This window comes from Asterias amurensis, chromosome 20 (assembly GCF_032118995.1).
Source record: "Asterias amurensis chromosome 20, ASM3211899v1".
NCBI classification, from domain to species: Eukaryota; Metazoa; Echinodermata; class Asteroidea; order Forcipulatida; family Asteriidae; genus Asterias; species Asterias amurensis.
This window is the reverse complement of record NC_092667.1, coordinates 3,376,431-3,389,466: the sequence shown is the minus strand read 5'-3', so window position 1 is coordinate 3,389,466 and position 13,036 is coordinate 3,376,431. Positions and strand designations below refer to the sequence as shown.

The 13,036-nt window shown below is 36.9% G+C and overlaps 2 protein-coding genes across 9 annotated transcripts in view; both read left to right on the top strand.

Annotated features, from left to right (window-relative positions):
- Positions 1 to 228: 228 nt before the first annotated feature.
- LOC139952204 (cholesterol 24-hydroxylase-like) lies at positions 229 to 10,450 on the top strand. Its single transcript, XM_071951258.1, has 13 exons — positions 229 to 608; positions 1,298 to 1,378; positions 1,618 to 1,699; positions 2,050 to 2,210; positions 2,629 to 2,767; positions 3,448 to 3,561; positions 4,228 to 4,459; positions 5,024 to 5,096; positions 5,282 to 5,366; positions 5,570 to 5,680; positions 6,246 to 6,337; positions 7,109 to 7,175; positions 7,427 to 10,450. Exons 1-13 carry the CDS (start codon positions 439 to 441, stop codon positions 7,568 to 7,570), a joined length of 1,551 nt encoding a protein of 516 aa, XP_071807359.1. The 5' UTR covers positions 229 to 438; the 3' UTR covers positions 7,571 to 10,450.
- Positions 10,451 to 11,380: 930 nt separating this feature from the next.
- LOC139952615 (protein 4.1-like) overlaps positions 11,381 to 13,036 on the top strand; it is a 69,957-nt gene continuing 68,301 nt past the window's right edge. For all 8 annotated transcript variants that reach the window (XM_071951812.1, XM_071951811.1, XM_071951810.1 and 5 more), the window contains exon 1: positions 11,381 to 11,512. The gene's annotated coding sequence lies outside the window, so the exon portion shown is untranslated. The remainder of the gene's footprint in view (positions 11,513 to 13,036) is intronic.

Below are 13,036 nucleotides of genomic sequence, written 5' to 3'. Positions count from 1 at the left end.
AATGTGTATGGGCGGACACAATTGCATTAATGATTATGCAGCAGCGTCCGGGCGGAAATGATTGCATATGCAAAACCGTCCGGCGGACATTATTGCATATGCAATAATGTCCTCTGTATAGTATTGCATAGGACATAATTGCATGCGACACCGGCAAGTCTTGAAAGTCGGCCACCGGTCCACCGACTTTGGCAAGTCGAATGAAAAGTCTTGACCCCAAACTCTGGATGTACTATATCTGCATTATAATAACGTATTTTAAGTAATTGGTTTGTGTGGGGCACTTGCTATGTCACCTGACAACAAATTTGACATCGATCACCCCTTGAAGAAGAAAGTAAAGTTAGTGTCAATAAAAGTTGCATTTTCTTTTTTGGGGGTTCTGAGATATTATTTTAGCCCAAATGCGATATTAGTTGTGCCTTCTTGGAGTCAAAGATGGAGAATGCAGAGTTAATGCCCACGTACGGCGTGTACATGGTGTATGTTTTGGGTGGTTTTCTGGCCAGTGTTGTTGGAGTAGTTCTACTATTGATTACGTTTTGGACTCTGTACACACACACAGTACATCAGAAGTATCGGCACATACCTGGACCGAAGTTAGGACAGTAAGTATAAATTATGATTTAATTCAGGTTTTTCTTATGTAGTGGATTTGTCGTTACTATGAGGGCTTTTGTTGGCGTTTCCCGGTTTGTGTGTGGTCCCACAAACAGTAAATGAACATGGGGGGAGGAAGATAAAATGAAAATGAAAGAGGGGGTTCTCAGCATCAGAAGAAATTTCTACACAACGAACTGAGGCTACCATTTCCAGAAAACCAATCTCTCTGCAGGGATTGCGTAAATTAAAATAAAGCCCATCTTCAAAGATTGCACCCAACACATTAGTGGTACACAATATTAAGTCAGTGTAAGTCGCACACATCCGTGCACAAAGCGAGACAGTTCAGTGTTCAGGAAATCTCTTGTGGAAACGCCAATTTTCATTTTATTTTCAATAGTGTCTTCCAACCTACAATGTTATGATAAAAATCACCATTTCTCGACCAATCAGGCTGGTAGCTTATTAGGACTTAATAAATATGTGATTAAAGTTTGGCTTTCTTAAATAATGTCATTGAAAATATGAAGAAAACTGCAAACAAATTAATACCAAATAATTTGTTCTCAATTGTACAAGAACATAACTGTATATGTTGATATATCCTGACCTTGTCACTTTGTATGCAACGGACGAGTCCAACTTGGGCTAAAAAATCATGCCGTATAATGTTGTGATCTTTTCTACATTTTAGCTTCTACAGTGGACACATTAAAAACTTTCAGGATCAGCTGAAGTCTGGTGAGAAGATTGTTGGCGATCTCTTCCATCAATGGTAAACAAAAACTAATTAATCATGAAACTAGTAAATCATGAAAAGACAGTAACTATCAATCTGTTTTTTGAGAACTTCCCCTGTGAAGATCATCATTTATTCTCCTTGTTGCACAAGATGTGCGCTGCTTTTTCTTTTGCTTTGCCTTTTTTGAACCAGCTTTATGTCACAACTGAAGTTTTTATTTCAAATGTTTTGATATGTTAGTTAATCCCAAGATTTCTGTTGCTTTATTGTAGGTGCATGGAGCATGGACCAATCTGTATTTTGTTTTTCTTTACTCGCCCAGTTCTACTTGCCTGCTCACCAGAAGCTGTGAAAGTAATACACATTTTTAAATCTTTTTAGTAAAAATATCACAGATATTGGTTGAATTTTCGCAAAAAATAACCACAAAGTGAAGGAAAAGGAACATTACAGAATTGGTTTTTGCTAACAAAATAGTTGCTGGTAGTGTAAGCACTTAATGTAATCCACCATATGCATAAACTGACAAACCTGTAGAAGTTTCAGATCGATTGGCCATCTGGGTGACATTATCCTCATAAAGATGCCCGTAACAAGATTAAAATTGCTGTCCCCGTCACGAGCGAAATTCAAGGCCTGGGTATATGACATCTTTAGACAATATCACTGCAAGATTCGTCTCTTTTTATTGTCACTTTTCCCAGGAGTTGATTGTTGTGTCCAAGCACCCCAAGGATCCAATGACCTACAATGATGTTGCCAAGCTCTATGGAACAGACTTTATGGGATATGGCCTTGTGACCGAGATGGATCACAGTATCTGGGCCGTAAGACGAGGGATTGTTGATCCGGGATTCCACAGAAGGTAGGGCCTTAGCCGAGAATCTCGTCTGGTTTTGTAGTTTCAGATGTTTCACTGAATCCAAAATAAGTTAAGTGCCTTGCTTAAGGACTACGAGCGCCAAGACCAGGGCCCAATTTCATAGAGCTGCTTAAGTAGAAAATATTGCTCAACAATTTTCTGCTAAGCAGAAATGGGCAGGATACTAGTCACAATTTTTACATGTGTAATGGTAGTTTGGCTGTTAACCTTATGCATAATTTTGGTGTGATCAGCTACTTTTTGTGCTTTTAAAAGCAGCTCTATGAAATTGGGCCCAGGACTCGAACCCACCGAGTCTCTGCTGATCAGTACAAAATAACAAGTGCACTTGATCGCTCGTCTGCGATATCTGGGTCAGTTTCCCTTGTGGGTTTATTCCTTGTTTCAACTTCTCTTGTAGGTATCTGAAGCAGTCGATGACTCAGTTTAATGACAGCGCTGACTTGATGATAAAGAGATTGCATCCGAAAGCAGACGGGCTCACCAAAGTCACCATGCTGAATGAGCTTAACAAGGTCACACTGGATGTCATTGCCAAGGTGATAAATGCAACCCCTTCCCAATTTCTAAAAAAAAACTTGTCAGCCGCAAGAAGTCCCTTGGGTTCCCGGCCAAAAATATCAAACTTTTCGCAAACCTATTTCAAATTGTGACTGGGGTATAACAGAAGCAGTCAAATGGAAAGAAATGGAAGAGAGAGAGACTTATCACGGCCTAGCAGTAAAGAGCACCGGATTCAAGCTCTGGTGTTTCTGACCGGAGTTGGGGAGGTAGTGCTTTATGCTCTTCCAGCCAGGCTGATGATACCAGCCATGGATGATACCCAAACCTACATCTGTATACATTGTAAAGGGGTTACCCTGTTTCAGCCCTAGGAGTAGGTGGCAACGGCCCCTGAAAAAATAGTTGATTTCTAGCCCACACCTTGTGTGTCTGGCAATTTGCATAACGAAAATCAACAAACAGGAAAAAAGGAATTCACAGAAAAAGCAAGGGATTAAGAATGAAGAATGCACAAGGGGGAAAAAAGGAAATGGTTTAACCACAAGACAAACTTAAAGGAAAGAAGAGGGAGAACAAATAAATCAATAGTGAATGAGTCGGACTAGAAAGGGATTATCTTTAAAAAGATGGTACAAATAATACCATCATAGTTAATTTTGAATTTGAATGCTGTAAATAATTGGCATTAATCTGTGGTTTTTCTTTTTGTGTTTAGGTGGCGTTTAGTTGTGAGCTAGAGATCATGGGAGAAGGAGTGTCGCCTTTCACCGAGGCTGTGCAAGCAACATTTGGTGCACTGCAAATGAAAAGTAAACAACCCTTCATAAAGGTATAGAATGTTTGACCTTTGACCTAATTGATAGCTACGGCTTCGACTACGGCTAGATTACCATGTTATCGTGTGTAAAGAAAAGTATGTCCTTAGCATCAGTCGTAGCCAGACCTATTCAGATAGGGCCTAAATCTGCAATCAACAGTTTTGATGTTGAACATTATACAATTGTTGCATGCTGTGACTGGGTCCATTGTGTTTTGTACACCCGAGGGGGTTAATGGCACACGAGGGTGTACAAAACTCATGGACCCCGTCACATTGGCAACAATTGTTTTGTTATATCATGGTAACATATATTCCTCTTCTAAGGAGGCAATCTGTTGTCGTCCTCAAACATTTTTACGATGGAGTAGGCATAGTTAAATAAGCAGACATAAAGTTGTTCAAATAAGAACCCTCAAACTCGAGCTGTTTGTAATTATACAAAGCGCTGGAAATCAACCAACAGTGGGGACGACGGTCAAGGTAATGTACACTGATTAACGAATCTCATGTTACGCTGTGCGTCATGCGTAGTGCCGGCCTAAGCCACTGTAATACACATCTTTGTATCACATCACGTGATTTGTTCTCGACCAATAAAACTTCACATTTTGTTACCGTGGTATAGGCCTAACAGTCTCCTTTGAACTCTGACCTAACTATTTTGATTCACTGCAGTGGAACCCATTCAAGGCGGCAAGAGAACATCGTAAGAAAGTACGCCAAGCCTGCCGTCTCATTCGAGGCCTTGCCGTGAAGACTATTAAGGAGCGTCTGGCAGCGATAGAGAAGGAGGAAGATGTACCCACTGATATCTTATCTTACATCATCAACGCTACCGAAGGACTCACTCATCAACATTATAAGATGCAGAACATGGTGGATGACTTTGTTACTTTCTTCATAGCAGGTAGTTTCTTTGTTTGTTAATTTCTTATTTTGAAATTTTTTGCTTGGGGCAACGAGATGAAAACAAGATCATCTTTATTGACTTTGTATTATATATTTTTTTGAGTGAGAGATGGATTGACTTATTTTGTTGATTGGGATATGTTTTGATTGATTGACTTGATTGATTGATTGATTGATTGATTTACTTAGTTTATATGAATGATATATTTAATTGATTGATTGATTGATTGACTTATTTTATTGATATGTATATTTATTTTATTGATCGATTGGTTGACTGATTGATTGATATATTTGATTGATTGATTGATGGATTGATTGATTGGTAGGTTGGTTAATTGATGGATTGATTGATTGATTGATGGATTGATTGATTGGTAGGTTGGTTAATTGACTTATGTTAATTTGTTGGTTCATAGACTTATTTTATTGATTGACGGATGACTTATATTATAAATTCCTCCATTTATCAAATGGTTTTACCGAATTGACCAGTTGTGATTAGTTGATTGATAAAAATGTTGGTTGATTGGTGAATGGATTCATTATTTTGTCGTTGTAGGTCAGGAGACCACAGCTAACCTTCTTGCCTGCGCTTTGTTGCAGCTTGGTCTTCATCCAGAGATCATGTACAGGTTTGTCTAGCTCTTTTAAATCCAATCAGATTAATCCACAGCTAGATGAATTGCTGGAAACAATAAACAATATTCACAAGTTTCATTCAACCAAAATATTTCAGACGCACAACCTTATATTTTATCTCCACCAACAATCAAGATTAAAAATCCTTCTTAAAATATTTGTTTACTGATTGACACAGATTGAAAAATGAGGTGGAGAGTGTCATGGGAGATAAAACTACAGTAGACTTTGAAGATCTACCCAAGCTACAGTACATGGCAGCGGTAAGTTACTAGTTGAGCCACAAATTTTTGTAATCTGTTTTTTGCTCCAGATATTCTTACGAGATGGAAAGGTTTGTGGTAACACCATGTAATAACATTCTCTAATGATTTGGGGTGGTTCTGAATTTTATCACTGCAGCTATTTCTTATAAACATAAAAAAAGAAATAATTTTGCTATAAATTATTGTGAATTTATTTGTAGTTCCTGAAAGAGTCACTGCGTTTGTTTCCGCCTGCGGGAGGAACTGTTCGCTTGACATCTGAGGAGTGCTACATCAATGGACACAGGATACCAGCTCAGACAAGCTGTTTGGTAAGTAATACAAGGGAAGTCTTAAGGATTGTGTGCTCCATGAATTGCCACGGTGGATTAACGGCCCTGGGATGGATTTCACAAAGGTAGTCCTAACTTAGGACTAGTCCTAGGCAATGCTAAGAGATAGGACTGGTCCTAAGTTAGGACCAGTAACTCATCCTAACTTAGGACCAGTCCTATCTCTTAGCATTGCCTAGGACTTCACAAAGGTAGTCCTAACTTAGGACTAGTCCTATACAATGCTAAGAGATAGGACTGATCCTAAGTTAGGACCAGTAACACATCCTAACTTAGGACCAGTCCTATCTCTTAGCATTGCCTAGGACTAGTCCTAAGTTAGGACTACCTTTGTGAAATCCACCCCTGGGCCAAATTTCTGCTTACTGTAAACAAAGAATCGGCGCTTGCTGAAGCAGCACATTTTTAGCTTATGTCAAGCGTATTTCACAGGCAAATTTGAATGTTGTCGACCTTTTGGTTGTTTTTTATTCAGATTAAATTAACCACTAATAATAATAATAAATTCTAAACATTGACAAAAGTTTACCAACTGTTTTGACAGGTATCCTTTTATGCTCTGAGCCGTATGGAGAAACACTTCAAGGATCCTTTGCAATTTGACCCCGATCGTTTCACCAACAACCAAGATGAACAGTAAGTGGATGAATTGAGTTCCATGGCCAAGTGGTTAAGAGCATCGAATTCGGGTTCTGGTGGTTAAGCCACCGGAGTGTGGGTTCGAATGCCAGTTGTGACACTTGCGTCTTTGAGGAACATACTTTACTATAATTGCTTCTCTTCACCCAGGGGTATAAATGGGTACCTGCGAGGGTAGAGGTTGATATTGTGAATGAAAAATCCTTCGGAGTGCCACGGCAGCTTGAGGCTGTATACTCCCTAGGGAGCTAGGAAAGAATAAAGGGATATTATTGGCCCAATGACCAGGGCACTAACAGTCAATTATAAGTTATCACACAAGCGCGAGTGGAATACGGAAAAATATAGCGCTTCTGCGTCTCATATCCAACGAGGCCGAAGGCCGAGTCGGATATGGGATGGAGACGCGCTATATTTTTTTTGTATTTCCACGAGCGCGCATGTGATAACGTATTTAACTTCAAGCAAACTTGGCGCGTGACATAGAACACACAAGACGCATGGTAGTGATATTAGCCGTGCAATATAGGTTTTTATCACCACTCCATTCTGCAAACCTGATTGGAGGAATAGCGCGTACTTGAAGATAATGTGAATTGCGCTTAACAAGAATTTGTTGTTATTATTATTGAGGGTTTTGGATACCAGTGTCCTTAAGCAAGGCACTTAATTGCGTCTGATGTTCCGTCGTGACCATGCAAAGCTTTTATTTGTTAAACACAAAAGTAAGCAATCTTTTATACATCCTTCATTATCAATCTATTTCAGCACGCTGTTCTCCTATTTACCGTTTTCTCTTGGGCCAAGAATTTGCATCGGCAAGAATTTTGCAATGGTAAGACTTTGAGATTTAACTATGTCAGTAGGATAAGTTTGCAATGGCTTTTGTACAATTTGGTTATCATTGGTGTAAACATTTAGTAGGAATTTTTAACTTCACCTTTGCCTTTTATACCTTGTGATGGGCGACTTCCATTTGAGAAAAAAAGACAGCTGCAATACGATATTGTTTCATTGTCAGATTTGTTATTTGAGTTACTTATTTCAACCATGTTCTCTAATTCTCTTTGTTGCTTTCCCAACCAGATCGAAGCTAAAGTGCTTCTTTGCAAGTTCCTTTCCAACTACGACATGACACTGGATCCTGATCAGTCACTTCTGATGGAAACCCAGGGTACTTTACGCCCAAAGGATGGGTGTCGGGTTACCCTTAAGCCCACTAAGGCTTAAGGGAATTTGGTATCTTTGCTGAAATTCATATAGCTACTTCTAAGATATGCTGAACAAGCTAATGAAAAAAAAAGTGTTAGAGGAACTATGCAACAGTATGTTAAATCATCTGAAACGACAGTATTGTTAAAAAAAAATTAATATCAGTATTGTAGCACACATATTTAATACTAATATTGGAGTACTAGTACCATTTTGATTGTACGATGTACTCATACTTGTTACTCATACTGGAGCACTATTCTAGTACCATTTTGATGGTACTTGTAGTCATACTTGGAACGTGTACTCGAGTACTACTCTGTTACCATTTTGGTGGTACTTGTACTCTTATTTGGAACTTATATGTGAGTACTACTACATGTAGTGCCATTTTGATGGTACTTTAAGTCATAATTGGAACTTGTACTCAAGAACTACTCTAGTGCTATTTTGATGGTACATGTTCTCATACTTGCTACTCATATTTATACCCAGATTGCAAAATACTTCTATTCAAAGTCCACATTCCGATACTTGACCGAAAAATAATCTACTTAAATTATGTAAATCAATACTCAACTGAAAGTGTACTTGGATTCTGATTTGAAGAAAAACAACAGCATTCCTCTCCGTTTTCTTACAATGCATCAATTCAAGTAATATAGGAATATAGCTCAGAAAAAGTAAATTTGAAGTTTTCTATGATGTATTCATGTTTAAAACTTACCCTAACAAGCATTAGTTTTTTTTATCTAGAAATTGTTTTTATACCTCATTTTGCTGTATTCTATTCTAAAAGTATTTTTACTTTTACTCATACTAAAAAATCTGAGTACATGAACTTAGTACTTTGCTGTTGGACTCGTACTTGGATTTCAGATTACTTGGCACTCAAGCTCCAGTTTTACAAGGCCACCCTTGTACTCGGCAGTACTTGGTACCTGACTTAAAAGTACCTGACTTAAACACTGATTCATAAATACCCCAGACAGTTTCTCTACTCCTATTGGTGGAGAGCGCATCACGTGGGGGTGTTTAAACCTTTGATAATGACCAGCTGGAGCTGTTTATAACAAGCTGGCTTCTGCGTGTCGGACGCGCAAGATTATCACACGGAACGCAATTCATAGCTATAGTAACAGCGCATAATATTATAGACACTTAAACAATTGAAAATTCGAGGTTTGTAATATTATTTTCAAAAACTTTATGAAGAATCTGTTCGATTTAGATTACACGCGCGCGCATCGAACAGATTCTTCATAAAGTTTTTGAAAATAATATTACAAACCTCGAATTTTCAATTGTTAAAGTGTCTATAATTGTATTATTTAACGTTTTTTAACAAAAGGGTATATGAATGGGAATAAAAGAGTAGTGACTCACTCTTAAACGTCCGTTTAAAACCTTGCAGGGCCTTCGGCTCGGGCCTTTATCACACGGCTGCCGACCCTGCCGGCTTTAACCGGCTGTTGAAGAACTCGTCGCAACCCTTTTATTCTCTTAATCAACAATGAATGATTTCGGGAACTGAGTTGATAGTATAAACTGAATCAGGTGAATGTCGGACCTATTTATAGGTGTGATGACAAATTGTCATTTTTAATTGAAGTAAAATGACAATTTTATGTACTTAAAAATATTTTTTTAAAGCTTTTTTGGTGAATTTTGATTAAATTTTATTTCGGAATCGGTAAAGAAATGTGGTGGTAAATTTTTATTAACTATATTTAATTTGAAAGCTTACTTCTAGTCTTCTTATCTTATCTGTTTATCGACTGACTGAAATTTAATCTTGTGTCGTTCCCGTGTCATTGTGTCATGTTTTATTTTTACAAATGTTTTCAGTTTTTTTTTTTAAATAATGACCTCTCGAATAGATGGAATTAAGAGTTTATTAATGTGTGTTAGGAGACTGAACAAATAGAACAGAATGATTTTTTTTTGTTTTTTTTAATTGTGGACCATACTTTTAGGTTTATTTGTTTATGTATGAATTTATTTGGCAACTTTATGAAAAAGGCATTCAAACTAACGTCATTCGGGTATCAGTAATTGGTTTTCAGTTGATGGGACCAACAGGAAACATTTATATATTTAGTATATTTTCAAACTTATTTAATCATATCTTTTTAATTATAAATAAAACAAATTAATTTTTCGCTTATTGGATGTATATTAGTTTTCACTGGGTAGTGCGATTCGATATTGTTGCAGTTTTTGACAACTTAGAAGCCATTTTTTGTATACAATAATTATACTATAATACAATATTGTTTTAAGAATAAAGTATCGTATGTGTGTAAAGATAATAATTTTATGATACTGAATTTATGTGAGTTGGAGCCGAACTAATATTATTTTTATATACAAATTTTGTGAAATACATAAAGAAATTTTAATTTTGCACAATAGAGGGCGCCATTCAGTTGACCGTTAGAAGCGAAGCATCCTTGTTGACAGTTTTCCTCAAGTCTTGTAAACAAACTACAAAAATGTTCACTCATGCATGTATGGTTTTACAACCAGAAATACATAATAACATTAAAAATCCAGAGGAGAAAATAAAATTAGCTGTAGCAAACTGCTTTCCTTATCAACCAAAAGGACCTATGCAAAAAAAGTTAAACCCAATAAACCATGTTAATGCACAATAGAGGGCGCTATTCAGATAGACCGTTAAGTTGAAAAGGCCAACCTTTCCAATGCGACTTTGTGAGGTGAGGGCCGATATTAGGTGAGTTCACTATTAGTTCTATATAAAAATTTTTAAAAAGTATTACTCAATTAAAAGTCGCCTGTACTATTTTGTGAAATAGTTGCCAATAAATGTTCGGTTCTTCTCAATCTAAAAACTTACAACAAGAGACACCAATCATTGTTTGCAAAAAGAAACTTTTGCATCTTATTTAGGCCTTTTGTTTTAGTTTATGCTTCATGGTTTTTAGTAACAATATTGGTGTTCTAAAAATAAATCTTGTTTGTTTTTCACACACAAAGATAATACTTTCAGTTCTATAGTTTTAAACTGAAGCTTTTGTGTTAAATTGTTGAATTGCCGTTTCACACTTGAGCGATAATTATTTTGATAAAACTGAGAGTGAAAGAAGTTTCAAAGCTACTAAATGAAACTTGAGAAGGGATGCTAGAATTTATATTTCCACTGATCTCATTCCCATAATTTTATTATCTCCTCCATTTTTTATAACCCAAAATTTGTTTATTGTTCAGTTGTATATGAGGTGTATATGTTTTTAAATAAATAAAGAGAACTAACTTTGCTTAAATTTAAACCCTTGATGCCAAAGTGGGCCCTCTCTCAGTCAAATTGAGTTTCGGGTGTAGCAGACGACCTCGCCTCGATTGCATTTGAAAAGTGCAAAAACAGCGCAAATCGCGCTTGTTCTGTGTCTAGTTCCCGTCTCGTTCCTCGGGCCCAAACACACTACACCTGTTAAATGGTTTTCAACTTCGTTTTTAATAAGATCGTTCCCGCCTTACTTTGTTGATGTATTAATCATTCCCTGCATACGAGGTTGTCACCATACAAATAACGTGTGCACAGCATGCACGGATTATTATTGGGACCGAGCACCAGTCCAGACTCATTTAAAATAAATGCATCCGCATTAACAAGTAGTTCCAAAACGCTGTTTGAAATAACTTCTTTTGAAAAAATGTGTTTAATTTGACTTAATTACTGTAATCAGTTCTCATTTTGAAGCGGTTACTATATTTATGACAGAAAATGTGTACTTTTTTATTTAAAGTTAAAAAAAATAAGGGCCAGCGGATTGATTTAAATGTGGTGCTGCGGTTTTATTTACCTATCCTTGGCGTTCATGGCGTTTGGTGTACCAGGCTCTAGACATCCAAAAATGTAAATTGTCTGGAACAATATTACCGTGGAATATACTTGGTTAGCCGCGTTCAAAACGCTGGAAATTAACTAATGAAAAGGTAGGAAGTAATGTCTGTCTCACATGTATTTTTTACTCGATTTATACCTTAATTTTAGGGAGTATTGGGTAATGCATTCTCTTATTTTAGGTGGGTCGCTGTGCGAGTAGACGCTATGTGTGTGGTTAGAATGGGGATTGGTCAATGGGGTTTTGTGTGCATAAATATGGCTGGTTTTGCAATGCTGGTAGAATGCATGCACAGTGCATTGTATTTTTGTAGGCTTGATGAATCGAATCATGCTGTAGGTTGAGCGTGTAGTGCATTCTCTTTTAAAACTAGCAACCGCGTCCAGCGCTAGATACAGTATTTTGTTGTACAAATTTTTTATATATATAGATATATATATATATATTTTTTTTTTTTTTTTTGGGGGGGGGGGGGCTTGTCACTGCTTGTTGTTCTTGTTTAATGTTTGTTGTTCATATTTCTCTCCTGGCCAGTGGCAGTGCTGGTTCGTGAATCGTGTGAAAATGCCATGCCTCCTGGCAACAGCAAACGAAGGCGAAGCCAAGAGCTTGGGAAAATCAAATGGTTTTGCTGATAATTACTAGTGTGGTGTTGCTTAAAACACTAACTATTTTATAAAGAGGGTAAAATTTACCTTCAAGCGCAGCCATTTCTAGTTGCGATAGCGTAACCCTCCTCTCGACAAAGCCACAGTTGAGAGGGTTTCGTATATTTTTTATATTAATACATTTTAAAATTTGAATGTGTTTTATGTAGTTGCTGTGCACCTCTGAAAAACAGTGTTTGGAAAAGTTTCCGTATGGCGCCACCACTTTTTCATTCGATATGATATAATATAGTATCTAATTTACCTCAATGAGATATCCCTTTTTGTAAAAATGAGTGAAAAAGTGGTGGCGCCATACGGAAAGTTATCCCAGTGTTTCACTGAGAGGTTTCCCCAGGGTAAAGAAGAAATAAATAACTGTTCGAAACGAACAGGGCGAAATGGTCAATCGTACAATTTTGACAGCTAGTCAACAGATTTGCTCCATTTTTACCACTTTTGAAAACCATGGCACAGCTAGGAGCATGAACTTGATCCTCAATGTCTAATGATGGAGGAAGAATCCTTTCATAACACTCAAAACACCATGAAATAATTTGAAGAAAAAGACAAAACTTGCCAAATCTGGGAGCAAAACAGTGTTTCAGTTAATGTTTGATGCAAAATACAATCGTTTCGATGATAAAACAATATATATAAATAAACACCCAAGAAAAATTATTAAATTCGCACACTTCTTTCATTAGGAAAACAGTAGAACACACTCCTTGTTTATTGACATGAGCAACATTGTTTCTCATCATAATTTTATTCAAGGGATTTGTACATTATTGAGCTTTTTGATGAGTTACATGGTTTATAACGTTGTTTACAAGTATATAGCAATATGAAGAATACCTGTAACCATGAAGAGTTGCATTTGCTGGTAGAAAAACAAGACAATTACATTTTTTGGCCACAGCAATAAATGATTTTGTTTTTTGATACATCATGATAATTAATAACCG

Excerpts from the sequence above, each read along its gene's own strand:
- LOC139952204 (XM_071951258.1), top strand. The coding sequence starts at position 439 with ATGGAGAATGCAGAGTTAATGCCCACGTACGGCGTGTACATGGTGTAT. Across the intron at positions 5,367-5,569 it reads AGCTACAGTACATGGCAGCG|TTCCTGAAAGAGTCACTGCG; the intron begins GTAAGTTACTAG and ends ATTTATTTGTAG. Across the intron at positions 5,681-6,245 it reads CAGCTCAGACAAGCTGTTTG|GTATCCTTTTATGCTCTGAG; the intron begins GTAAGTAATACA and ends CTGTTTTGACAG.